Genomic DNA, 26,937 nt, shown 5'->3' on the forward strand with positions numbered 1-26,937 from the left:
AGTGGCAGGGAGTACCTTAATATTAAGAGAAAAATGGGTTGCAATGGAATTAGAGGAATGCCTAATTTTACTTGTATTATGTACTTGGTTGTCCTTCATTTTTTCCCCTGTTTAATATTTAGCATTTCAGTTCAGTTTGCCACATACTCTGTTCCAACTGAGCTAAAGCCATTTGGGAATTCATTGTTGCGTGCTTTGAAAATATTTTCAGTAATTCAGCCAGATTACAATTGGCGTTTGGTGTCTAGTTTATTTATGCTGCTTCTTAGGAACTGTTACTTTGAGGGAGAAAAGCTACCACATTTGCAATTGCACTTTTCAAAACAAGATCTTCCACTTGTTCTGGAATGGAATATTTATCATAGCTTTAAATTGTCAGAGCTGTTTTAAAACTTGTTCTCAATATAGGGGCATCACTATAGCAAGGCTGCATATATTGCTCATCACTAGTTTTCCTGAACTCTGGCTTGCTGGACATTTTTGAGAGTAATAAGATTCGACCACATTGTGCGGGATTGGAGTCTCACGTAGGGCAGGTCGACGTGGTAAGATTCCCTTCCCTGAAAGGCATTTGTGAACTAGTTGACTTTTAATGACAAAAGCAGGAGTAGCTCTAATAGTTATTATTTTTTGATGCGAGCTCACAAATTCATTTCTTGAATTCGATTACACACTTGACGATAGTTAAGCTATGAACTCTAAACTTCCACTTTACCAGACTAGTACCATAACCACTCCACAACCACATTGATGGGAACAGGAGGAGGCCATTCAGTGCCTCAAGTCTGTTCTGCCATTTAGTTAGATCATAGCTGATCTGCATCACAATTCCATTTACCCACTTTGGTTTGATATCCTTTAATACCTAACAAAAATCTATCAATCTCAGATTTGAAATTTCCAATTGACTCCCAGCCTCCAATAACCTTCTGGGGAAGAGTTTTCCAGATTTCCACTACCCTTTATGTGAAGAAGCGCTTCCTGACATCATTCCTGAAAGTCCTAACTCTAATTTTAAGGTTATTCCCCCTTGTTCTGGTTGTATACAGGTTACCTTTCTAAATGTTATTTTAAAAAAAGCGTTATTGACAACCGGCAAGAACTGTTTAAAACTGATTTACTAATTTTTCACATTTTTGTAGTGTACATAGCTTTTTAACTTTACCTCTTAAGTATAGAAAAACAATTATGAAGACTTCCATTGCAGTCATTCAGAAAGGTCAAGTACTTATAAAAATATTGTGTATAATAGGAGTTCAGTTTAGCAAACTGGTTGATATTTATACAAAATTACAACGCAAAACTCCCTCTGATGAAAGTAGTGAATGTTATTTTGCAAGACTACATTTTATTTTCTGATGTAAGTTTGTTTTCACTGAATAACATTTAATTATCTTTTTCTAATCAGCTAAATCTCAATTTGCCTTTCTATCGCAGGAAGTTCTGCCATTTAATTCACAGGAACAAAAATGCATCGAGAGTGGATTGCTTAAACAGCAGCATGCCTATAAGCACACTTAATTTGGCGAATGAATGTAAATTCTACACGATAGTGCTCTTAATTGTTGGGTCGCACCAGTCTAAACCGTCCCGTTGGATCAGGAAGATACCATCTTTCCCATAATTCCATGTGTGCTGTGGGATAATCCCAGGGTTTATACCTTCCATTCCAATGTAGCAACTTTGCTTCAGAAAGGAAGTGTTCTGAATATCTGGCATCGGGACTCCAGCCTACAGAAACACAATTGAAAAATACAGAAATGACACTCTTTCAAAGTATTCCATGACTACACTTAAAGTGGAAAGACAAGGCAGCACCATGTCTTATATTTATTACAAACAGCACATCTCTGGGTTCTATTTTCTAGCACTAAGTACTTTTTATCCCTCAATCCACATGTTTAAAAAATAGGTGATCTATCAGACTGGATCTCTATCTACATTATATTCTTGAGGTTCTGTCCTGCAGGTACATGCTTATCAAGATTTTAATTCTGCTACGACACGACTTCACAATATAAACTCATGGTAATTGTTCAGCTTTCTTCTTGGTGCACATATCTTTAGTAAATGTTTCTTAGGCTTTGATTAATCTTTCACCATACTGTCAAGTCTTGTGCTATAAGTAAATACATGCAGTATTCGGTCAGTGAAATCGTCAGATTGGAACACCCTTTTTAATTTCAGGTTACAGCTCAGAAGCAGCAAACTTTCTAAGAATTGTTCTGCTTTGTAACAAAGTGTGATGCTTGCATATATCGCTTTTTTTTATTATACTAAAATATAGATTAAAATAGCAACAGTCCCAAAACCAACCCATAGGAAAACTCATAATGTTTTGAAGTTTCCTGTTTTTAGCCAGAATTATATTTTACCTCCCATTCCATGTCCCTAGTCATTAATTGCCAATGTGAAACCTTATCAAAAACTCTGAAAATCCAAGTATAGATTATAAACTGCAGTCCCCTTTCACCCATGTTAGTAATAGAACAAAGAACAGTACAGCACAGGAACAGGCCATTCGGCCCTCCAAGCCTGCGCCGATCTTGATGCCTGCCTAAACTAAAACCTTCTGCACTTCCGGGGTCCGTGTCCCTCTATTCCCATCCTATTCATGTATTTGTCAAGATGCCTCTTAAACATCTCTATGGTACCTTCTTCCACCACCTCCCCCGGCAACAAGTTCCAGGCACTCACCACCCTCTGTGTAAAGAACTTGCCTCACACATCCCCTCTAAATTTTGCCCCTCTCACCTTTAGTTTAGTGATACAGCACTGAAACAGGCCCACCGAGTCTGTGCCGACCATCAACCACCCATTTATACTAATAATACACTAATCCCATATTCCTACCACATCCCCACATGTCCCTAAAGTTCCCTACCAGCTACCTATACTAGGGGCAATTTATAATGGCCAATTTACCTACCAACCTGCAAGTCTTTTGGCTGTGGGAGGAAACCGGAGCACCCGGAGAAAACCCACGCAGACACAGGGAGAACTTGCAAACTCCACACAGGCAGTACCCAGAATTGAACCCAGGTTACTGGAGCTGTGAGGCTGCGGTGCTAACCACTGCGCCACTGTGCCGCCCCCATAAACCTATGTCCCCTAGTAACTGACTCTTCCACCCTGGGAAAAAGCTTCTGACTATCCACTCTGTGCATGCCGCTTATAACTTTGTAAACCTCTATCATGTCGCCCCTCCAACTCCGTCGTTCCAGTGAAAACAATCCGAGTTTATCCAACCTCTCCTCATAGCTAATGCCCTCCAGACCAGGCAACCTCCTGGTAAACCTTTTCTGTACCCTCTCCAAAGCCTCCATGTCCTTCTGGTAGTGTGGCAACCAGAATTGCACGCATTTTTATTAAAATCTCGTGTTAATTAAACATATCTCCCTTTCCTGATTGCTTTTTAACAATTTATGCTTTTCTGCGTTCAAATATTTTCATGTCTACTTTTTGCAATCTTGACTGAGTCAGAAGGTCATGAGGTCAAGCCCTCCCCTCACACACTTGAGCACATGGTTGAGGCTGACACTTCAGTGCAGCGCTGAGGGAATTCTGTTTTGCCTCTCAAATATGATGTTGATTCAATTCTCTGCCTGTTTAGGTGGAGGTAAAAAGATACCATGTCACTATGTGAAAGAAAATAAATCAATTACTTATTTGCTGTTGGCAGGGCCTTGACTCTGAAAATTGGCTGCAGCTTTTGTCTACAAAATAAGAGTTACTATCGTTCAAAGTTAATTCATTGGCTGTATAAGACTGGGATGTCCAGAGGACATGAAAGGTGCTACATCAATGAAAGTTCCTTTATAAGTCCCTTGAGATTTACTGAAACCTTTTGGAGAATGGTTGACTGGCATAAGAAAGCTGCGTGTTTTGAAAGTTGTAGAGGAAATCTGGTGTTTGACTTGTTTAAAACTACCGTGTGTTCTTGGCTATGTCCCATGCATGTAATTTGAAAACAGTCTGCCATATTGTGCAAAACTATCCGCCAACTGCTTTCCATTGCCTGTTTTGATTGTAAAGGGTGAGATGGAGTTGAAAAGCTATTCCATGAATATTACAGTTAAACAGACACATTGGGGTAGATTTTTTTATCTCCACTATTTGGTTGGTAATCTGGCAGAGCAGATTGCTATCCTTTTACTGAACCAGCCTAATTTGTATCCCATTGATTTGAATGGAATAAAAAGCGGGCGGGTTGCATAAGGAGTGGCCAATCCACTCCATCAGCCAAGACAGTGAAGACAAAACTCAACCCGATTATCTTAAAAAAAAACTGCAGGAGTATTTTAATCAATTCCAATTTGAATTAAATAGTTACAGTTTCCAGGTCAAGTCTGGCAAGAGAAATTTAACCGAACTGCTCTACAAAATGTCCTTTCTTTTAAACTCCATTCATAGCTTTAAAAAAAACTGACCAGAGCAGGGACAGGCTCTTACCAAGGTGCCGAATATGCCATAACGGGTTTAATAAAGAGTGTTTATTGTGAAATACTATTAACATAGGAGGGGTTACTACTCCTTCAGCCAGTGCACTGCTGTACAGGTTCTCCCTGTAAAAGAATAGAAACCCAGGTAAGTGAGTGAGAATACCATAAGCACAATACTTTCATATACTGCTAAGTGACAAGATACCTATTTCTGCTATCAATAGTTAAAGCATGCACTAAGATGTATAAAATATTGAAAACTTTGTTTGCAAAATAGAATATATTATTTAACACATGCAGTTTGGTATAAAATTATCATCCTTGTTTACAAGTCCCTCCAATGGCCTCACCCCTCCCTATCGCTGTAACTTCCTCCAGCCCTACATCCCTCCAGTTCTGGTCTTTTGTGCATCCTGATTTCCCATTGCTCTATCATTGCTGGCTATACTTTCAGCTGCCTTAGGCCTTAAGCTATAGAATCCCCTCCCTAAACCTCTCTGCCTCTCTCCTTAAAGATGCTCCTTAAAACCTAGTTCTCTAGCTGTCTAATAACTCCTTATGTGGCTCAGTGTCTAATTTTTTTATCTGGTAAAGGCCCTGTGAAGTGTCTTGAGACGGTTTACTACATTAAAAGGCACAAGTTGTTGCTATATGAAGTATTGTAAACTTTGTTAATAAAATAGAAAATATTATTTCCACTAGCTGTCCAATTTTTTTTTAAATGATGCGCGGTTTAAACCATTGTTGACTAAATCAAATTTAAAATAGTTGCAAGGTTCAAATTTTCAAACATTTGGAATAGGAGTTGAAGACAACACTTACTGTGGGCTGCATGAGGACCCATAATTCTCAATTGAATAAATCAGTGCAACGCCATTAGCACCAATATTTGAGGACAGACAAGAAGGGCCGAGTGGCCTCCTGCGCTATATCATCCTATACAAAAAAAACAATGGAATCCAGCCTTTCAGATTTCTCAAGTTACTACTGAGCCGACTCCATTTCACACCAAAGGTTTGTTCTGTTGGATTAAAGCATCCCAATGCTATTGTAATAAAGAGGGAGCTGTGGTTAACTGTGATTGGCAGTCCTTTACCATCAATTAAAAAGCTATATTTAACTTGAGAGACACTCACAACACAAAGGACGAGAGAGAGGGGGAAAACAAGCCGTGGCTGAAAGGAAAATAGCAAGTTACTGGAGAGACAAAAACTTTTGAATGTGCAGTAACATGAAAAATGGACTAAGGGACATGCAGAGGAAAGTTGACATACAGCCAGAAATGTGCTCATGAGAAACATTCAATAGCCTCGCCACAAAGTTTCAACTAGGATTTTTTTTTTAAATAGTGCAGCAAATCCGTGCATGTCTATACTTGAGCTGTGGAGAGAAAACTCTCAGAAAATGAAAACAGTATTGCCTGCAGCTAAACAGCTAGATAATGATGAGGAGGCACTGCTGCAAGCTGAGCACCTGAACTTTAAACTAAGGTTTTCTGGGATTTTGATCATAAATATACTTCGACTTGGATATTTCAATTCCAACTAAAATATTCAAAATACTGTGTCTGCACATACGTCCTATCAACTTTCCCCACTGTAGCTCTATCTGTCCACATTTATAATGGAAAATGCTTATGTTAAACTTGTTACACTGTATTGACATCTGTTACAACTGAGGATGGAGGAGTGCACAGTCTTTCTCGAGTTCCACTTCTCCATGGATTACAATATATATTTAACTGTTTTACCCATTACCAATATGGCCAATTATATACTTTACTCTAATGCATCTTGTAAATGGTACACACTGCTGCCACAAGCAGGCTGCTTTGTCCTGGATGGTATCGAACTGCTTGAGTGTGGTTGGAGCTGCACCCATCCATGCAAGTGGAGAGTATTCCATCACACTCCTGACTTGTGCCTTGTAGATGGTAGACAGGCTTTGAGGAGTCAGGTGGTGAGTTACTCGCTGCAGGATTCCTAGCCTCTGACCTGCGCTTGTAGCCACAGTATTTATATGGCTACTCCAGTTCAGTTTCTGGTCAATGGTAACCCCCAAGATGTTGATAGTGGGGGATTCAGTGATCATAATGCCATTGAATGTCAAAGGGAGATGGTTAGATTCTCTCTTGTTGGAGATGGTCATTGCCTGGCACTTGTGTGGCGCAAATGTTACAAGCCTGGATATTGTCCAGGTCTTGCTGCATTTCTATACGGACTGCTTCAGTATCTGAGGAGTCATGAATGGTGCTGAACATTGTGCAATCATCAGCGAACATCCCCACTTCTGACCTTATGATTGAAGGAAGGTCATTGATGAAGCAGCTGAAGATGGTTGGGCCTAGGACACTACCCTGAGGAACTCCTGCAGTGATGTCGTGAAGCTGAGATGATTGACCTCCAACAAGCACAACCATCTTCCTTTGCGCTAGGTATGACTCCAACCAGTGGAGAGTTTTCCCCAATTCCCATTGACTCCAGTTTTTCTAGGGCTCCTTGTTGCCATACTCGGTCAAATGCTGCCTTGATGTCAAGGGCAGTCACTCTCACCTCACCTCTGGAGTTCAGCTCTTTTGTCCATGTTTGAACCAAGGCTGTAATGAGGTCAGGAGCTGAGTGGCCCTGGTGGAACCCAAACTGAGCGTCACTGAGCAGGTTATTGCTAAGCAAGTGCCACTTGATAGCACTGTCCACAACACCTTCCATTACTTTACTGATGATTGAGAGTAGACTGATGGGGCGGTAATTGGCCAGGTTGGACTTGCCCTGCTTTTTGCGTACAGGACATACCTGGGCAATTTTCCACATTGCTGGGTAGATGCCAGTGGTGTAGCTGTACTGGAACAGCTTAGCTAGGGGCGCGGCAAGTTCTAGAGCACAGGTCTTCAGGGCCCATAGCCTTTGCAGTATCCAGTGGCTTCAGCCATTTCTTGATATCACGCGGAGTGAATCAAATTGGCTGAAGACTGGCATCTGTGATGCTGGGGACTTCAGGAAGAGGCTGAGATGGATCATCCACTCAGCACTTCTGGCTGAAGATTGTTGCAAATGCTTCAGCCTTATCTTTTGCTCTGATGTGCTGGGCTCCCCCATCATTGAGGATGGGAATATTTGTGGAGCCACCTCCTCCAGTTTTGTATAATTGTCCACCAACATTCATGACAGGATGTGTCAGGACTGCAGAGTTTAGATCTGATCCGCTGATTATGGGATCGTTGAGCTCTATCTATCGCATGCTGCTTACGCAGTTTGGCATGCAAGTAGTCCTGGGTTGCAGCTTCACCAGGTTGTCACCTCATTTTGAGGTATGCCTGGTGCTGCTCCTGCCATGCCCTCCTGCACTGTTCATTGAACCAGGGTTGGTCTCCTGGCTTGATGGTAATGGTAGAGTGGGGGATATGCCGGGGCATGAGGTTACAGATTGTGGTTGAGTACAATTCTGCTGCTGCTGATGGCCCACAGCGCCTCATGGATGCCCAGTTTTGCATTGCTAGATCTGTTCGAAATCTATCCCATTTAGCATAGTGGTAGTGCCACACAACACGATGTTGGTATCCTCATTGTGAAGACGGGTCTTTGTCTCCACAAAGACTGTGCGGTGGTCACTCCTACCAATACTGTCATGGACAGATGCATCTGCGGCAGGCAGATTGGTAAGGACGAGGTCAAATATATTTTTCCCTCGTGTTGGTTCCCTCACCACCTGCCGCAGACCTAGTCTAGCCCTTTAGGACTCGGCCAGCTCGGTCAGTAGTGGTGCTACCAAGCCACTCTTGGTGATGGACATTGAAGTCTCCCACCCAGAGTATATTCTGCGTCCTTGCCACCCTCAGTGCTTCCTCCAAGTGCTGTTCAACATGGAGGAGTACTGATTCATCAGCTGAGGGTGGGCGGTAGGTGGTAATCAGCAGGAGGCTTCCGTGCCCATGTTTGACCTGGTGTCCTAAGTAAAGCCTGGCTTGGGTATAAAATTAAAACCCAACCCGGGCCCGAGTCCTTTAATTTTTTTAAATGCCTGACCCGACCCGAAAATAACAAACAGATTTTTGAAACAGAAAAAGATCATAGACTAAAACAAAAACAATACAAAACGTAACAGTACAGTCCAGCCCGACCCAACCCAAGCCCGAATGCTGGATGCTGAATACAGACCTGACCCAACCCGAACCCGACACATGTAGTCGGCCTTGGTCAGGTTTGGGTCAGGTAGCCAGGCTTTAGCCATAAGACTTCATGGGGTCCAGAGTCGATGTTGAGGACTCCCAGGGCAACTCCCTCCCAACTGTACACCAATGTGTCGCCACCTTGGGTTGGTCTGTCCTGCTGGTGGGACAGGACATACCCAGGGATGGTGATGGCAGTGTCTGGGACATTGTCTGTCAGGTATGATTCCGTGAGTATGACTATGTCAGGCTGTTGCTTGACTAGTCTGTGGGACAGCTCTCCCAACTTTGGCACAAGTCCCCAGATGTTAGTAAGGAGGACTTTGCAGGGTCGACAGGGCTGGGTTTGCCGTCGTCATTTCTGGTGCCTAGGTCGATGCCAATGGGTCCGCCTGGCTTCATTCCTTATTGACGTAGTAGCGCTTAGATGCAACTGAGTGGCTTGCTAGGCCATTTCAGAGGGCATTTAAGAGTCAACCACATTGCTGTGGGTCTGGAGTCACATGTAGGCCAGACAAGGTAAGGACAGCAGACTTCCTTCCCTAAAGGACATTAGTGAACCAGATGGGTTTTTACAATAATCGACAATGGTTTCATGGCCATCATTAGACTAGCTTTTTAATTCCAGATTCTGGTGTCCAGATTCACGTAGACAGGTGTCACCAGACACATGTGGTTGTCACTGGGATCTTTTCAGAAGAAGTTCATTCAGGAGATGTCAAGAGAAATGCTTCCAGAAGCTTCTCAGGAGAAATGCTGCATCAGTTTCTCCAGTTCTCACATCGGATTCTCAGGGTTCCTCAAAGAGGTGGAACAGAATCAGCTGGTAGCCTCTCTCTCAACAGGCTTACACCCAAACTGAACTCCAAACAATATCCAAAAATGAAACCAACTCTTGACCACCATAAATCTAGACATGTCACTTCTCTGTAAACAACTCCGATAGTCAGCAAGGCTCCTGCTGTTTACTTAGCTTAAGACATGTGACTTCCAGTAAGTTTGTTTTTAAACAAGGTCCCAAGTGTCCTTCCAGTGACCCTGTTTATGAAAGAAATAAGTCCAGCATCTCCTTGGGTATTTCTGCAGTGTTTTGAACACGATTCCTCAAAAAATATTAAAAATGGAAGCACCTTCATAACACATCCTTTCCCCAGCAGAGGTGCTTCAGCACTACCACTGATAGGACAAGTTTACATAGGAGTTTCCATTATAAACATGGACATATGAATTTACAATAGATGTAAAAGTTAGGGTAGAATCTATGACTTTAAAATGGGGATTCAATTACATTTGTGTACCCTGATCCAACGAACTCCCACCCCCACCCCCAAACCTACCCCTGCAATTTACTTGTCTCAGAAAACATGGCTGTGAATTTGCTGACATTGTCTGCCCCCCTAATGACCCTTATGAAGAAAAATATCAAGACATTGTTTTGTACTGAGGTATAAATACATGAGGAAAGTGCACGACTTACTCTACATTGGATAGCAGCCATTTTTCCAACTGTTTAGTGATCCGCTGCCGTTTCCATTCTGTAACATTTGCGACAAACACGCCAACATTAAAGGAACATGTCGTGGGATTTATTCCCAGACCTCTGACTGTTGCCTTCCGGTAGTCCAAATGTCCCATGTATGTAGTCTGGAAAGAAAATGAATCATATTTGCAGTTGCATATCTTTATAGAATAAATTAGGTGAGGGGGGGGGGGGGGCGGAGATTGAATCTTTCAATGATAAAAAAAAATGCAAACTAAAGGAAGCAGGTTTTTTTTTAAAATAAAGGTACACTTTCACTATAGGTGCATGCTTTACTGTTACCAAAGCCAGCTTAGGTCAGATTACAGGAGTCACCTGCATTCCCATACTCCTAACCATCTCGTGAGTTGAGGTCAGATCACAATCTGTTGAGAAGGCAGCAGCGTGGCCAGGGTTCAGGGCAGTGTCGTACAAGTCCTGGATATCACCTGTGGTTAAAACCAAGTCCAAATTCAAATAACAACGTGTGGCTACAATTAGCACGTGTGCTGGCAGTTTAACAACAACATATTTGGCGATTGCTGTAATATGACAGGGCAAATAGGAGGCAGAATAATTAGAGAAACCAAATAAAAAAAACGTGTGAAAAATTCTCCACAATTTTTGCAGTTCTTTTATTGAAAAATAGATAGAAACTGTAATGTGCTGAAATGTACAAACACTAGGATGTTCTTTTAGTTGCAAATGTGGAGTGCTGCAACTAGAACTTCAGTAGAACATTAGCAAGCTAATTGACCCACCTTTCAGGACTGTACATACACTGATTCATATTTACTTTATGATGTCTATTGACAATGAGAAAAGAATTACTTAGGCGACCTGTCAGTGGGAATTACTGAATGCCTGCACAAATACTGTGCTGATAATTGGCACAATGGAATATCTAATAGCATTGTATTTAAAGGATACTGTAATGTTTTCAAAACAGAACAGGGCCGTTTTTAGCTCAGCGCACAGACACACACACCAGAATTGGGGGCCTTTTCTACTAATTGATTCTTAGCTGAAGCTTCGAGTAATGTGAATACAGTGAACAGAACTGTGCACAAAATACCTGAACTGCTGTATACTGTTCTGGTCACTGTATTACGAGAATGATAATTAGTCAGGCTTTGAAGAAGGTGCAGTAAAAGGCAACTAAATTGCTAACTGAACTTCAGCAAATAAATTACTGGAAGTGTTTGCACAAGAGAAGAGTAGGCTCAGGGTAAGGTGATCTTGTAAAAGTATTCAAGACCCATAATCGTATAGAAAGGATAACGGTCATTATGTTTAGCAGATTGTACAGGAAGTCATGGGCTTACAGCATGTAACAGGACAGTTTAGATTTAACTATTTTACAGAAAGCAGGCAGTGGGAGACTGGTGTATCAGCAACTTCAAGAAATACTCGGAAGAAACATAGAAAATAAGAGCAGGAGTAGGCCATTCGGCCCTTCCCGCCTGCTCCGCCATTCATTATGATCATGGCTGATCATCCAACTCAGTAGTCTGTTCCCGCTTTCCCCCCATATCCTTTGATCCCTTTCACCCCAAGAGCTATATCTAACTCCTTCTTGAAAACATACAATGTTTTGGCCTCAACTGCTTTCTGTGGTAGCAAATTCCACAGTTTCCACAAAGGAAACTCATACAAGGTATGAGCTACTAGGACTGAGCAGATGTGCTGCAATGGTCATTTCCTGTCATGTACATATTTGTGCTCTATGTGATTAGCAGTACAGTACTTCAAAGCAAGTTATTGGTAATGAGTTGGGTGCTCAGTGGCACTGGCTTGCTGAATATAATTAATTCAAATAAGGAATTTCTTGTGGGCTTAGATACTTTAATCAAGAACATGAGGTTGGAAAATTCTGAGAAACATGACTTAATTATAGTGTTGACTGCTCTGGGAACTAACCTAGCAGCACCGTTAACTCAATCCTTGAACTCAGCCTCTGACTGTAAATGACTTTTTTTTAGAAATTTAACACATTTGTACACCTCATACTGGGATTCCTGCTGCCACATATGTAAACGTGACTAAATAATCTCTGTGTAAAGCCATTCAATTCAAACTGTTCTCAACTCTAACTTCCAGCTCCGCAACATCACCCAACTCTACCATACCCTTATCCACGCTTCTGTCACCTCTCGCTCGCCCTGACCTCTGCACCACCCTCTTCTCTGCCCTTTCAAGGTCCACCTTACACAAACTCCAACTCATGCAAAAGCACTGCCCATGTTCCTGTCCTGCGTTAAGTCCCGCTTGGCCATTGCACCTGTTCTTGCAGACCTCCAATAGCTCCCGGTAGCCCCAGAGCATTGAATTCGAGATCCTTACTTATAGATCTCACCATGGACCAGCTTAACCCTGACTCGGCAACCTCCTCCACCCTAAGTCACAGTCTGTGCCCTTCATTCCTCTAGCTTTGGTCTCCTGTACATCCATCCCCGCTCCCATCGGCGGCACCACTTCACAATGACGGCCAACTCCAGCCCTAAATCGCTCTGACTTGTCACCTCTCTCCCCATTTTTGAAAGTCTTGTCAACTCTTTTCAACTATGCTTTCAATCATTCCTCCAAACTATTCCACGAATGCTCACTACCCGTTTTCGCACGTGTGAAGTACCTTGTGAAATATTTTTTACACAGCAAGTTGTCATGATCTGGAAAGCACTGCCTGAAAGGGCAGTGGAAGGAGATTCAATGGTAGCATTCAAAAGGGAATTGGATAAATACTCGAAGGGAAAATAATTACAAAGCTATGGGCAAAGAGCAGGGGAGTGAGATTAATTTGATAGCTCTTTCAAAGTGCCAGTACAGACATGATGGGCCAAATGGCCTCCATCTGCGCTGTATCATTCTATGATTCTATATAAACACCAGCTGTCGTTATTATATTACTTGCACTGAAACCTATGCAAAGTAGCCTGACTGTGTCCAATGTAGCAGAGGAGGCCAACACCATGTTCCATACGTGTCAGCTTCTGCTGCAAAGCTTCCACTTTTAATTATGGGCACAAACTCAACGTTTCAATAAGAGTCAATGTGCTGGTCAGGTGTGTGTGTGTGTGTGTGTGTGTGTGTGTGTGTGTGTGTGTGTGTGTGTGTGTGTGTGTGTGTGTGTGTGTGTGTGTGTGTGTGTGTGTGTCCCATGCTGCAGTGCACATGCCTACACATACCTACTATCGGAGCACTGCATTCAGTTCTGGGCACCACACCTCAGGAAGGATACACTGGCTTTGGAGTGGGTGCACTACAGATGACTGGACTTCTATTCCATTAAGGATAGAGGACTGAGGACCTGATCTAATTGAGGTGTTTAAGAGGATGACATAATTTGATAGACTTGATAAAGATAAACTTTCTCCTCTGGTGGGGGAGGCCAGAACAAGGCACAACATTAAAATTCCGGGTTGATGTCAGGAAGAACTCCTTCACACAAAGGATAGTGGAAATTTGGAACTCTCTCCCCCATAATGCTGCTAGGGCTGGGGGGTCAATGGAAAATATCAAAACTGAGATTGATAGATGTTTGTTAATTAAGGGTATCAGGGGTATGGAGGGAAGGCAGGTAAATAGAGTTAAGATACAGATTAGTCACAATCCAATTGAACGATGGAACAGGGTCAAGGTGCTGAATGACTTTTATTTATTTATTTATTTAGAGATACAGCACTAAAACAGGCCCTTCGGCCCACCGAGTCTGTGCCGACCATCAACCACCCATTTATACTAATCCTACATTAATCCCATTACCCTCTCACATCCCCACCTTCCCCCTACCTATACTAGGGACAATTTATAATGGCCAATTTACCTATCAACCTGCAAGTCTTTGGCTGTGGGAGGAAACAGGAGCACCCGGCAAAAACCCACGCAGTCATAGGGAGAACTTGCAAACTCCACACAGGCAGTACCCAGAATTGAACCCGGGTCGCTGGAGCTGTGAGGCTGCGGTGCTAACCACTGCGCCACTATGCCATCCTATGACTTCCTCCTGTTCGTCTGATTCTACAGTGTTGTTCCAAGTTTCAGAGGAAGCTCAAGTACACAGTGTGTGTAGCCAGTAGAACCAGACCAGTACAACAGAGAGCACTGAACAACGTGCTTCTGGCATGTGAACCCACTCTGCCCAGTGAGGTATAATAACAGCACTGATCCGAAAATCTTGTCAGCCCAGAAAATACCTTGTATAATGATATCATCGTCCAAGTATATCACCTTCTCGTGATCACGAATAAGATATGGAATGAAGTATCGGACAAAGTTGAGCTGAAACAGAAAAATGTTCCGTGAGAAGATAACACTGAATAGAAAATAAACAAAAAGAGACACTTCTACATTAATCAAGAGGTGTGAGTTCTGATAAATCTAACTCCTTTGCTGATAAATATTGTGCCTCTTTCTTACTTATTCGTTCATGAGATGTGGGCATCGCTGGCAAGGCCAGCATTTATTGCCCAGCCCTAATTGCCCTTGAGAAGGTGGTGGTGAGCTGCCTTCTTGAACCGCTGCAGTCCATGTGGGGTAGGTACACCCACAGTGCTGTTAGGAAGGGAGTTCCAGGATTTTGACCCAGCGACAGTGAAGGAACGGCGATATAGTTCCAAGTCAGGATGGTGTGTGACTTGGAGGGGAACTTTCAGGTGATAGTGTTCCCATGCATCTGCTGCCCTTGTCCTTCTAGATGGTAGAGGTGCTGTCGAAGGAGCGTTTTGGTGAACTGCTGCAGTGCACCTTGTAGATTGTACACAGTGCAGCTACGGTGTGTTGGTGATTGTTTAAGGTGGTGGATGAAGTGCCAATCAAGAAGCTGCTTCAATTGGGATTATACTTGGGCAGCAGCTGCATGAGAACACCAACACTTCCAGCTTCTCCTCCAAGTCACACACACCATTCTGACTTGGAAATACAGGATGTTTATAAAATCCTTGTGCAACTTTAAACTTTAATAACTTTAGATGTACACACAATAGAAACAAACTATTACCAGCATATGAAAGCAAAATTCATACAGTTTTAACACAATACAGTTCAAATTTCTCAGCTTCAACACAACTGTCATCTTTTGTGATACATCGCTCGATCCAATTTTCCAACAGTTCACTTTTTCTTGTAGTCATCATTTTCAATCAGTTTTAGCATCAGTAATGCAGCATTAACAACATTAAACAAACTGTATAAATCATGATTTCATATGCTGTTTACAGTTTGTTTCTGTCATGTGTAGATCCAAAATTATTAAAGGTTAAAGTTGCACAAAACTTTATGAACACTGTATATCGGCTGTTCCTTCAACATTAAAATCCTGGAACTCCCTACCTAACATCATCATGGAAATAGCTTCACCACACAGACTGCAGCGGTTCAAGAAGGCGGCTCACCACCACCTTCTCAAGGGCAGCTAGGGATGGGCAATAAATGCCGGACTTGCTGGCGACGTTCACATCCTGAGGAGGAGTTTTAAAAATTGATTTCCATACATTGCAGATAAAAATGGCTGATGCACAAGAACAATGGAGGACAGGTTAAAAACCCTCTGGTCCATCCAGCCTGTCCCACACAATTGCGATACCTTGTGTATTACAAGATGTGCACTCCCTGTCCCATTGGGAACCATGTGATCTCCTGGGAGAGGCGATAAACCAGTTGAAAACCCATTCCAAATTGGGGCCAAACAAAATCCAGGAAATTCCTCTCTTAGCTATCCAGCCAATCAAAACTAGACCAGGAGATCACTTTCGCCCTGCAGTACTAGCATTCCCTACCTTTTCTGAGAGGTGATCTCCACCCCAAGCAGAAACAGGTCCAGCTCTCACTTGAAGGAATTCAGCAATTCAACACCCATTGTATGAGCTGGCAACCTGTGCCACAGGATCACTATTCAAATGAATGAAACTTTGTACCCTGTGATGGCCTTGCACTTTTGAGGGGCAGCCAGTGAGATAGGATATATGGTAGCCCACCTTCCCCCACTTCCCACCCCCCTGCCCCCACCCACCCAGTCTGCACTTCCCACTTTATTACCCAAGTTTCTAACCCCTCCCCTCGCCCTAATCTTTGTTAAATCTCACTTTGCACTTTATCGGTACATTGCTGTTCTGCTTAGAACCTGGGAAAGGGGTGGTGAGCAATACCAGACCTTAAATGCTGTTATTTTCTCCAAAACATATTGATAGAAATTAAAGGGAAATATTGTTTTAAATGCTCTGCAGTGACTGGGCTGCAATCACTGCTAAAAGTGGTAGAGCACATCAGGTATTATCTGATATACATCAAAAGGAAACACAAAAGATGGGGCAAAGTTGTGTGGAAGTGTATGACGGGCCAACCTTAGCAACAAATTCCTCTCAAACCAACATGATTTTATAGCTTTACTGAGCCTGCGCTGCTCTGTACATTTTTCACCATCACAAATTGTGTTTTTCACCAACTCCCTTCTCAGTGCAGTGGAAGATGGAGGTTTAGACATGGAGGCTGCCCTCTTGCAAATTTTCAGATTATCATTTCATTTGTTTACTGCATCAACAACTTGCCTTTACATAGAATCATACAGCACAGAAGGAGGCCATTCGGCCCATTGTGCCTATGACAGCTCTTTGGTAGAACTATCCAGTTAATTCCACACCCCCTGCTCTTTCCCCGTAGCTCTACAAAGTTTTCTTCCTTCATGTATTTATCCAATTCCTTTTTGAAAGTTGCTATTGAATCTGCTTTCACTGCCCTTTCAGGTGGAGCATTCCACATCACAACAACTCACTGTGTGAAAATAATGTTTCCTCATGTCGCCTCTGGTCCTTTTGCCCATCATCTTAAATCTATCTTTTATCACCCATCACCCCTGTGCTCGCTGACCTACATTGGCTCCCAGTCAAGCAACATTTTGATTTTAAAATTCTCATCTTTGTTTTCAAATCCCTCCATGGCCTCACCCCTCCCTATCTCTGTAACCTCCTCGAGCACCACAACCTTCTGAGATATCTGTGCTCCTCTAATTCTGGCCTCTTGAGCATCCCTGATTCTAATCGCTCCATCATTGGTGGCCGTGCCTCCAGTTGCCTAAGCCCCAAACTCCCTAAACCTCTCCGCTTTGCTTTCCTCCTTTAAGACACTCTTTAAGACCTACCTCTTTGACCAAGCTTCTGATCATCTGACCTAATATCTCCGAATGTGGCTCAGTGTCATACTTTGTTTTATAATGCTTCTGTGAAGCACCCTGGGACATTTCATTATGTTAAAGGCACTATATAAATGCAAGTTGTTATTGTTGTTGTCCTCTAGTTATGGACCCTTCTGCCACTAGAAACAGTTTCTCCTTATTTACTCCATCAAAACCCTTTCGTAAAACATAGTAAAATGTCACAAGGCGCTTCACATGAATGCTACCAAATACAATTAGACGCATAAGTTTGGTCAATGTGTTGGGTTTTAAGGAACACCTTAAAGGAATCTAGGAACCTATAGCACAACCATATGCTGTATAAAGTATGACCCTCAGTTCCGGCTCCTACCCATGAACCTTGAGGGAAACCCTGTTCCTCCGGAAGCACTCATACTCACGGGCTGCAGTAACTCGGGCCGTGCAGAGTCAGGTCTTATTTTTCCCTTCAGTACAGCAGGATTGAATTCCATTACTTTGTACTGGATGCCTTTCAGTTTTGTATTTTCAATCCATTTGCTAATGGGTAGTGGAGAGAAAAAAAGTAACAATCAGAAAGAATGATGACTTGGGTGGACCACACAAAAGTAAAAAGCTTCAGAGGGCTGTGAAGGTTCTTGTTGCCTCATATGATGTGAACAAGTTTCTTCACTCACCTCCAAATTAACTTATTTCCATTCCTCCCACGAAGGTTAAATAGTAGGGATGTCAAGTCTCATTTTGCGTTATGCCCAGAATCTCATATTAAATATTCATGAATTATTTACAATGTTTATGGAACTGCACTACAATGTTAGAAGTTTCTTTTAATACTAAACTGAACGCTTTACCCTCTGTGAGCAGCTCCCCTGCTAAACATCAACTTTAACGACTAATGTTGAGAAGATTGGGGAATGGGGTTTAGAATGGGAATCAGGAATAACTCCAGCTCATTCTCACCTCTCTCAAAATTCACACTGCAGTTTGAAAGCTCCCCTTCTCCTAGTACCCAGCTTCTCAAAGCCACTTGACTCTGTGATCTGACTTATATTTAGTTTTGCTGTGTGGCCAGATTCACCGGCCCCTTAGCACCGTCTCACTATCAGGAGTCATTGGGTTGTCACTGGGTACAAGATGGGGGTCATTTCAATCTTCATCAGCTGGGTGATATTGTGGCAGAGCAAATCACCTGTCCAGTTTAGAGCCTGTCTGATCTTCATGCCATTGAAATCATATTAGACAGAACTTACACACAGAAACAGGCCATTCGGCCCAACCAGTCCATGCAAGGGTTTATGCTCCATTCACATCTCCACCCATCCTTCCTCATCTAACTCTATCAGCATAACCCTCTATTCCTTTTTCCCTCATATATTTATCTAGCTTCCCCTTAAATGCATCAATACTATTCACCACAACTACTCCCTGTGGTAGTGAGTTCCACATTCTCATCACCCTTAAAAAGGGAAAAAAAATCAACAGGCACTTGGAAAGGTTTGAGTTCATTAAGGATAGCCAGCACGGATGTTTTTTTTCTTCGTTCATGGCTGGGTCAGCATTTATTGCCCATCCCTAAATGCCCTTGAGAAGGTGGCGGTGAGCCGCCTTCTTGAACCGCTGCAGTCCGTGTGGGGTAGGTACACCCACAGTGCTGTTGGGAAGGGAGCTCCAGGATTCTGACCCAGCGACAGTGAAGGAATGGTGATATAGTTCCAAGTCAGGATGGTGTGTGGCTTGGAGGGGAACGTGCAGGTGGTGGTGTTCCCATGCATCTGCTGCCCTTGTCCTGTTAGGTGGTACAGGTTGCAGGTTTGGAAGATGCTGTCTAAGGAGTCTTGGTGAGTTGCTGCAGTGCATCTTGTAGATGGTACACACTGCTGCCACTGTGTGTCGGTTGTGGAGGGAGTGAATGTTGAAGTTGGTGGATGAGGTGCCAATCCATTGCTTTGTCCTGGATGGTGTCGAGCTTCTTGAATGTTGTTGGAGCTGCACCCATCCAGGCAAGTGGAGAGTATTACATCACACTCGTGACTTGTACCTTGTACATTGGACAGGCTTTGGGGAGTCAGGAGGTGAGTTACTCACCACAGGATTCCTAGCCTCTGACCTGCTCTAGTAGCCATGGTACTTATATGGCTACTCCAGTTCAGCTTCTGGGTAACCCCAGGATGTTGATAGTTGGGGATTCAGCGATCGTAATGCCATTGAATGCCAAGGGGAGATGGTTAGATTCTCTCTTGTTGGAGATGGTCATTGCCTGGCACTTGTGTGGCAGGAATGTTACTTGCCACTTATCAGCCCAAGCCTGGATATTGTCCAGGATTTGCTGCATTTCTATACGGACTGCTTCAGTATCTGAGGAGTCGCAAATGGTGCTGCATATTGTGCAATTATCAGTGAACATCCCCATTTCTGACCTCATGATTGAAGGAAGGTCATTGATGAAGCAGCTGAAGATGGTTGGGCCTAGGACACTACCCTAAGGAACTCCTGCAGTGATGTCCTGGAGCTGAGATAATTGATCTCCAACAACCACAACCATCTTCCTTTGTGCTAGGTATGACTCCAACCAGCGGAGCGTTTTCCCTCTGATTCCCATTGACTCCAGTTTTTCTAGGGCTCCTTGATGTCATACTCAGTCAAATGCTGCCTTGATGTCAAGGACAGTCACTCTCACCTCACCTCTTGAGTTCAGTCCATGTTTGAACCAAGGTTATAATGAAGTAAAAGCAGATCATGCTTGACTAATTGAATTTTTGATGAAGTAAGAGAGAAGGTTGATGAAGAGAATGTGGTGGATGTTGTTTATATGGATTTTAAGAAAGCATTTCATAAAGTACCACATAAGAGGCTGATTAACAAAACTGAGGTTCATGGAATAGGAGGGCCAGTGTCTAATTACATAAAAATTTAGCTTAAGGACAGAAAACAACGAGTCGTGGTGAATGGTTGTTTTTCAGACTGGAGTATGATAGACACCAGTGTTCCCCAAGAGTCAATGCTAGGACCACTGCTATTTTTCCTTTAAATAAATGACTTGAATCTTGGAATACAGAGTAGAATTTCAAAATTTGCCGATGATACCAAACTTGGAGGAATGGCAAACAGTGAGGATGATATGAACCACCAGCAATAGGACACAGATAGCCTAATAGAATGGGCAGACAAGTGGCAGATGGAATTTCATACAGACTTGTGAGATGATGCATTTTGGCAGAGGGGATACGGAGAGGCACAGTTCTAAAGAGTGTGAAGGAACAGAGGGACCTGGGGGTTGATGTCCATCGATCTTTGAAGGTAGCAGGACATATTGAGAGAGTGGTCAGCAAAGCATATGGGATCTTGGGCTTCATAAATAGAGGCATTGAGTACAAAAGCAGGGAAGTTATACTGAACCTTTATAAAGCTCTGGTTATGCCCCAACTAGAGTACTGCATCCAGTTCTGGTTACCACACTTCAGGAAGGATGTGAAGGCCCTTGAGAGGATGCAGAAGAGATTTACCTGAATGGTTCCAGGAATGTGGCATTTTAGTTACAGGGTTAAGTTGGAAAAGCTGGGGTTGTTCTCCTTGGAGCAAAGGAGGTTGTGAGGAGATTTAATAGAGGTGTACAAGATTATGACAGGCTTAGATGAGTTAGACAAGGTAAAACTGTTCCCATTAACTGATGGTTCAAGGACTAGCAGACCCAGATTGAAGGTTTTTGAGCAAAAGATACAGGGGGTAAGTGAGGAAGAACTTTTTTATGCAGCGAGTGGTAATGACCTGGAACTCACTGCCCACAAGGGTGGTGGAAGTGGAGACAATCAATGATTTCAAAAGGAAACTGGATGGGCACTTGAAGGATATAAACTTGCAGAGCTACAGGGATCAAGCAGGGGAGTGGGACTAACCAGATTGCTCTGCGGAGAGCCTAATGGACTCCTTCTATACCATAAATGACTCTATGACTCTTTGGGTAACGAAGTTTCTTCTTAATTCCCTACTTGATTTCTTGGTGATGATCTTATATTGATGCTTCTAGTTTTTCTCTTCCCCACAAGTGGAAACATTCTCCCTCTGTCTACTCTATCATAAAGCTTCCATAATTTTAAAGATCTCTATTAGATCACCGCTCAGCCTGCTCTTTTCAAGAAAGAAGAGACCTGGCCTGTTCATCCTTTCCCGGTAGGCATACCCTGCATTTCTGGTTTTATCCTTGTAGATTTTTTTTGCAGCCTCCCAAGTGCCTCGATATATTTTTTTATAATATGGCAGCCAGAACTGTACACAATACACCAAGTGTTGTCTTCCTGAGGTTTGATACATGTAATTTACATAGATTGATGTAATTTACATTAACGTACAGTGCCAGGCAGTTCATGTGACTCACCACATGGTAAGCCACTATTCTCATTCACGTCAACGAGAGAGTCACTGAGCACACGTCAGAATATTTCTCACCAGCAGAGAGGAAAGCAAACCTTAACGCCTGTCACTCTACATCACCATTACTGGCTTTGGCTGAGGAGTGCAATGGAGGATGAATGGAATACAAGTGATGTGTTCTCGGTGAGGAAACTGCATGTGCAATTCAAAGATATCTCAATTTTCTGTGTTCTTATTGTACCCTGTCAGATCAGTATTGTACGCATTTTTGTTTATAAGATCCCATTTATACAAAAGAGGCCAGTCCTTCACTTTTTTGCCTATTTACAGGCTTCTATATAATCGTGGTATTCATACCAAAATAACTGTGTACATTGCACCTGGTCAGGAACTGTAAGAATGCATATAGATTCCAAGTCAAAGTTTGGAAGTTGGAAATATTCTGACAGTGATTAGGATTTTGACTTGCTTTGAAATTTGCTCTAATGTTTAATATGATCACTTCCATGATATGATCATTTAAAAGGAAGTCTAAATATTTAAACAGTTAGATTTAAAAAAAAAACACTTGTCAGAACTGAAAAGTTCTCAAGCTAAAACGTTAACCCTGCTCCTCTCTCCACAGCCGCTGCCAGACCTGCTGTGTATTTACAGCATTTTCTGTTTTTATGTCAGCTTTCCAGCATCTGCAGTGTTTAGCTTTTATTTTGCACAAACATTGTTCACTAAAGCGTGAATCTGTTGGGAGGTGCAGGAATATTTTTTTTAAATTCACATTCACTCCTGATTTCCCAATCCATCCGTGGTTTAAGCGTGTTCATCACTCCGCGTCAGCTATCTGTTTAAATTCAGTGAATTCCCTTACTATGTTCTTGCAGATACTATAAGAATCATTACAAACAATGTTTGGCAGTTTGACAATGTAAATTGTGCCTTTTTTTCCTCTGTGACAACATAATACCTAAATGTTGAAAATAAAATTACTGGTAGAAATCAGCACAGAACCAGGCCATTTGACCCATCAGGGTCAATCCCACTAATTATCTCCGCAAGCTGTCTAATTTAGTCTCACTCACCATAATCTTCACCGCTCCACTTTTTCAAGTGACTATCTAAGAATCATAGAATGGTTACAGCACAGAAGGAGGCCATTCGGCTCTTCGAGTCTGTGCTGGCTCTCTGCAAGAACAATCTAACTAGTCCCACTTTCCCCATAGACCTGCAATTTTTTTTCCATTCAGGTACTTATCCAGTCTCCTTTTGAAAGCCACAATTGAATCTGCCTCCACCATCCTTTCAGGCAGTGCATTCCAGATCCTAACCACTCGCTGCGTAAAAAGGATTTCCCTCATATCGCCATTGGTTCTTTGGCCACTTTATATCTGTGCCCTCTGATTCTCAACCCTTCTGCCAATAGCAACAGTTTCTCTCTTATCTACTCTGTCTAGATCCCTCATGATTTCGATGACCTCTATCAAATCTCCTCTCAATCTTCTCTTCTCTAAGGAGAACAACACCGGCTTCTCCAATCTATCTTCATAACTGAAGTCCCTGGATCCATTCTTGTAAATCTTTTCTGCACCCTCTCTAAAGCCTTGAGATCTTTACTAAAGTGTGGAGCCCAGTACACAATACTCCAGTTGAGGCTAAACCAGCATTTTAGAAAGGTTCACCATAACTTCCTTGCTATTGTACTCTATGCCTCTATTTATAAAGCCCAGGATCCCGTGTGCCTTTTTAATCACGTTCTCAACCTGCCCTGCAACCTTCAATGATTTGTGTACATATATGCCCAGGTCTCTCTGTTCCTGTATCCCCTTTAGAATTGCATCCTTTATTTTATATTGCCTCTCCTCATTCTTCCTACCAAAATGTAAGGTCCTTTATGAATTTGGTTTTAACAAGGGTTTCTGACACAGAATTTTACTTTCTAACCAATCTCTATGTAAAGACATTTTCTCCTAACAATCCCTTTAAATAATTTCTGATCAGCTTAAATTTGCACCCTCTCATTGCCATCTCGTCACCAGTGGAAACAATCTGTCATTACTTCAGTGAATAAAAAAACCTGAAATCAATGATAAAAATACATTACCTAATATGAACAAGGGAGTCTCTAAGTGTAATTATGTAGAAAATGATATTGGCGTTCGTGTTGCTATAGATACTGTTGATTGTTGCTATTGTTCCACCTATTCGATCCTCCACAGCACATATTATAATTGGAATAACACCTTCTGTAGCAGCAACTTTGCTCTGCTTCATTGTATGAACCGCACTGTGGGCTGTTGGAGAATCAGGTTCTTTAGCTGAACAGTAAAGGCACAGAACCAGTTTAATTAAATACAGAGACAGATTAACATTCACTTAATAATGACATAGAATTGCACAGAATTTTACAGCACAGAAACAGGCCATGCAATTCAACAGGTCCATGTTGATGTTTATGCTCCACACGAGCCTCCTTCCATCTTACATCAACTCATCTTATCAGCATATCCTTCTATTCCTTTCTCCCTCATGTCTTTATCCAGCTTCCCCTTAAATGCATCAATGCATATGGTAGTGAGTTCCATATTCTAACCACTCTGTGGGTAAAGAGGTTCCTCCTTAATTCCTATTGGATATAGTTGTGACAATCTTCTATTTATGGCCCCTAATTTTGGACTCTCCACACAAGTGGGAACATCTTCTCCAAGTATACCCTATCAAAACCCTTCATAATTTTAAAAAGACCTCTACTAGGTCGCCCCTTCTGTTTTCTAGAGAAAAGCACTCCAGTCTGTTCAGTCTTTCCTGAGAGTTATACCTCTTACTTCTGGTACAATCCTTGTAAATATTTTTTGCACTTTCTCCAGTGTTTTTAATTAAGAACTAATTATTCTCATCCAGGGTTGTTTCAGGGCTTTCCTGGGAGATTTAATTTTTTCTGAAATTTCCAATAAGAATCACATCAGATAGGTGGAAAGACTAGGGAAGCTGGGATTGTTTTCCTTCGAGCAAGAAGCTTGAGAGGAGATTTGATAGAGGCATTCAAAATTATGAAGGGTTTTGATGGAGTAATAAGGAGAAACTGTTTCCATTGGCTGAAGGGTCCATAACCAGGTTACTCAGATTTAAGGTCATTGGCAAAGGAACCAGAGGGCAGTGAGCTGTTATGATCTGGAATACGCTGCATGAAACAGTGATGGAAGAAGATTCAATAGTAACTTTCAAAAGGGAATAGGATAAATACTTGAAGGGGAAAATTTGCAGGGCTATGGGGAAAGGGCTTGGGAGTGAAACTAATTGGATAAGCTCTTTCAAAGTGCCAGCACAGGCATGATGGGCCAAATGGCCTCCGTCTGTGCTGTATAATTCTCTAAATTCTTAATTATTGCTGAAAATACAGACATGTTGTCAAAGCTTTTCATCTTGCACTCATCAGGACAATATGCAAGATTGGTCTCCATGGCAACACCTCTTCTTCTTCTTTGGCCTCCTTGTCTCGAGAGACAATGGGTAAGTGCCTGGAGGTGGTAAGTGGTTTGTGAAGCAGAGCCTGGAGTGGCTACAAAGGCCAATTCCAGAGTGACAGACTCTTCCACAGGCGCTACAGATAGAATTTGTTTGTCGGGGCTGTTACACAGTTGGCTCTCTCCTTGCACTTCTGTCTTTTTTTCCTGCCAACTGCTAAGTCTCTTCGACTCGCCACACTTTAGCCCCGCCTTTATGGCTGCCCACCAGCTCTGGCGATCACTGGCAACAAACACCTCTACTAATCAGAGTTCACTTGCCAACCAATCAGCACTCTTTTCTCATGCAGTATAAATTGTTGTTTTCCCTTACATTTGTTATTCTTGCAGATTGTCCTGATGACTGCAAGACGAAAAAGCTTCAATAACCTGTCTCTATTTTCTGCAATACTCAAGTTCTGTACTACTAAACGACAAAACCTTAATTATTGACTTGATGGGAATGTCTCTATACTATGTCTATATTCCAGTTATTTTTCCAGTTTTGATACAAACACGGCCAATTCAGGTGAGATTCCAAGATTTCTTGGCAATTTCTTTGCGCTCCAGAAATTACACTTTTTTCTTTCTTTTCACCTAGGTTTCTTCCCCCTCCTCTTCTGAAGGCTCATGCAGGATATGGCTCTCCCCAACACCCACCCCACGGCTGGCCCAAGTGGCAACACTGCATGTCCAAATCCTGATAGTGTACGTTAGCAAACTATTCATTCGAAGAGGGATTTGCAGTGGACCATGGCATCCACCCATAGTCAGACACTCTTTTCAGCTCAGACCCTGGCCGATACTTTTTATGCTCCCCAGTCCAGAGACGCTCAGGCGAAATATAACACTGAACTGTTGTCTTCCTTAACTCGGCCCAGACAGGAGATGGGGCCTGTGACCTTTCCAGGAACATTAGGAACAGGAGGAGGCCATTCAGCCCCTCGGGCCTGCTCCGGCATTCCGTTAGATCATAGCTGCTCAACTGTATTTTCTTGCCTTTGCTCCACATCCTTTGATGCCCTTACCCAACAAAAATCTATTGATCTCAATCTTGAAAGCTCCAATTACCACAGTATCCATAGCATTTTGGGGGAGAGAGTTCCCCTCTGTCTCCAATCCTTTGTGTGGAAAAGTCCGTCAATTCTGCTGCTGAATGGCCTAGTTTTAACTTTAAGGTTATGACGCTGATCTCTAGGGCTCAGTCCCACATCAACCTTTACCCTACATTATTACATAGTATTTACAGCACAGAAAGAGGCCATATGGCCCAATACATCCATGTGACCCCAATACATCCATGCCAGAATAATTGCTCCACATGAGCCTCCTTCCCATCCCTCTTCATCCCACCCCATCAACATATCCTTCTACTCCTTTCTCCCTCATGTGCTTATCTAGCTTCCCCTTAAATACATCTTATGCTATTTACCTCAACTACTTCATAGTAGCCGGTTCAATCATTCAATTTCAATAGTAGCAATATAGGTGATACACTGAGGGAAAATAAATCTCATTGAAACAAGTTTAAAGGTACATGTGCATTATTTATACAGCAGTTTTTTTTTTAGAGATACAGCACTGAAACAGGCCCTTCGGCCCACCGAGTCTGTGCCGACCATTAACCACCCATTTATACTAATCCTACACTAATCCCATATTCCTACCACATCCTCACCTGTCCCTATATTCCCCTACCACCTACCTATACTAGTGACAATTTATAATGGCCAATTTACCTATCAACCTGCAAGTCTTTTTTGGCATGTGGGAGGAAACTGGAGCACCCGGAGGAAACCCACGCA

General features: G+C 42.5%; 1 protein-coding gene across 3 annotated transcripts in view; it reads right to left on the bottom strand.

Annotated features, from left to right (window-relative positions):
* glt8d2 (glycosyltransferase 8 domain containing 2) overlaps positions 1–26,937 on the bottom strand; it is a 42,971-nt gene that overhangs the window by 1,782 nt on the left and 14,252 nt on the right. Inside the window, exons 4-10 of one of the 3 annotated variants that reach the window (XM_068050317.1) lie at positions 23,734–23,947; positions 17,693–17,810; positions 14,320–14,404; positions 10,463–10,575; positions 10,085–10,251; positions 4,453–4,565; positions 1,662–1,731 (exon numbers count right to left, since the gene is read on the bottom strand). In XM_068050317.1, coding sequence (XP_067906418.1) covers positions 1,662–1,731; positions 4,453–4,565; positions 10,085–10,251; positions 10,463–10,575; positions 14,320–14,404; positions 17,693–17,810; positions 23,734–23,947 — 880 coding nt within the window. Of the gene's footprint in view, positions 1–1,032; positions 1,732–4,452; positions 4,566–10,084; positions 10,252–10,462; positions 10,576–14,319; positions 14,405–17,692; positions 17,811–23,733; positions 23,948–26,937 lie in introns of those variants that run through there. The other 2 variants (XM_068050316.1, XM_068050315.1) reach the window with 2 other exon arrangements.

Source organism: Heterodontus francisci, chromosome 18 (genome assembly GCF_036365525.1).
Source record: "Heterodontus francisci isolate sHetFra1 chromosome 18, sHetFra1.hap1, whole genome shotgun sequence".
Classification (NCBI taxonomy): Eukaryota; Metazoa; Chordata; class Chondrichthyes; order Heterodontiformes; family Heterodontidae; genus Heterodontus; species Heterodontus francisci.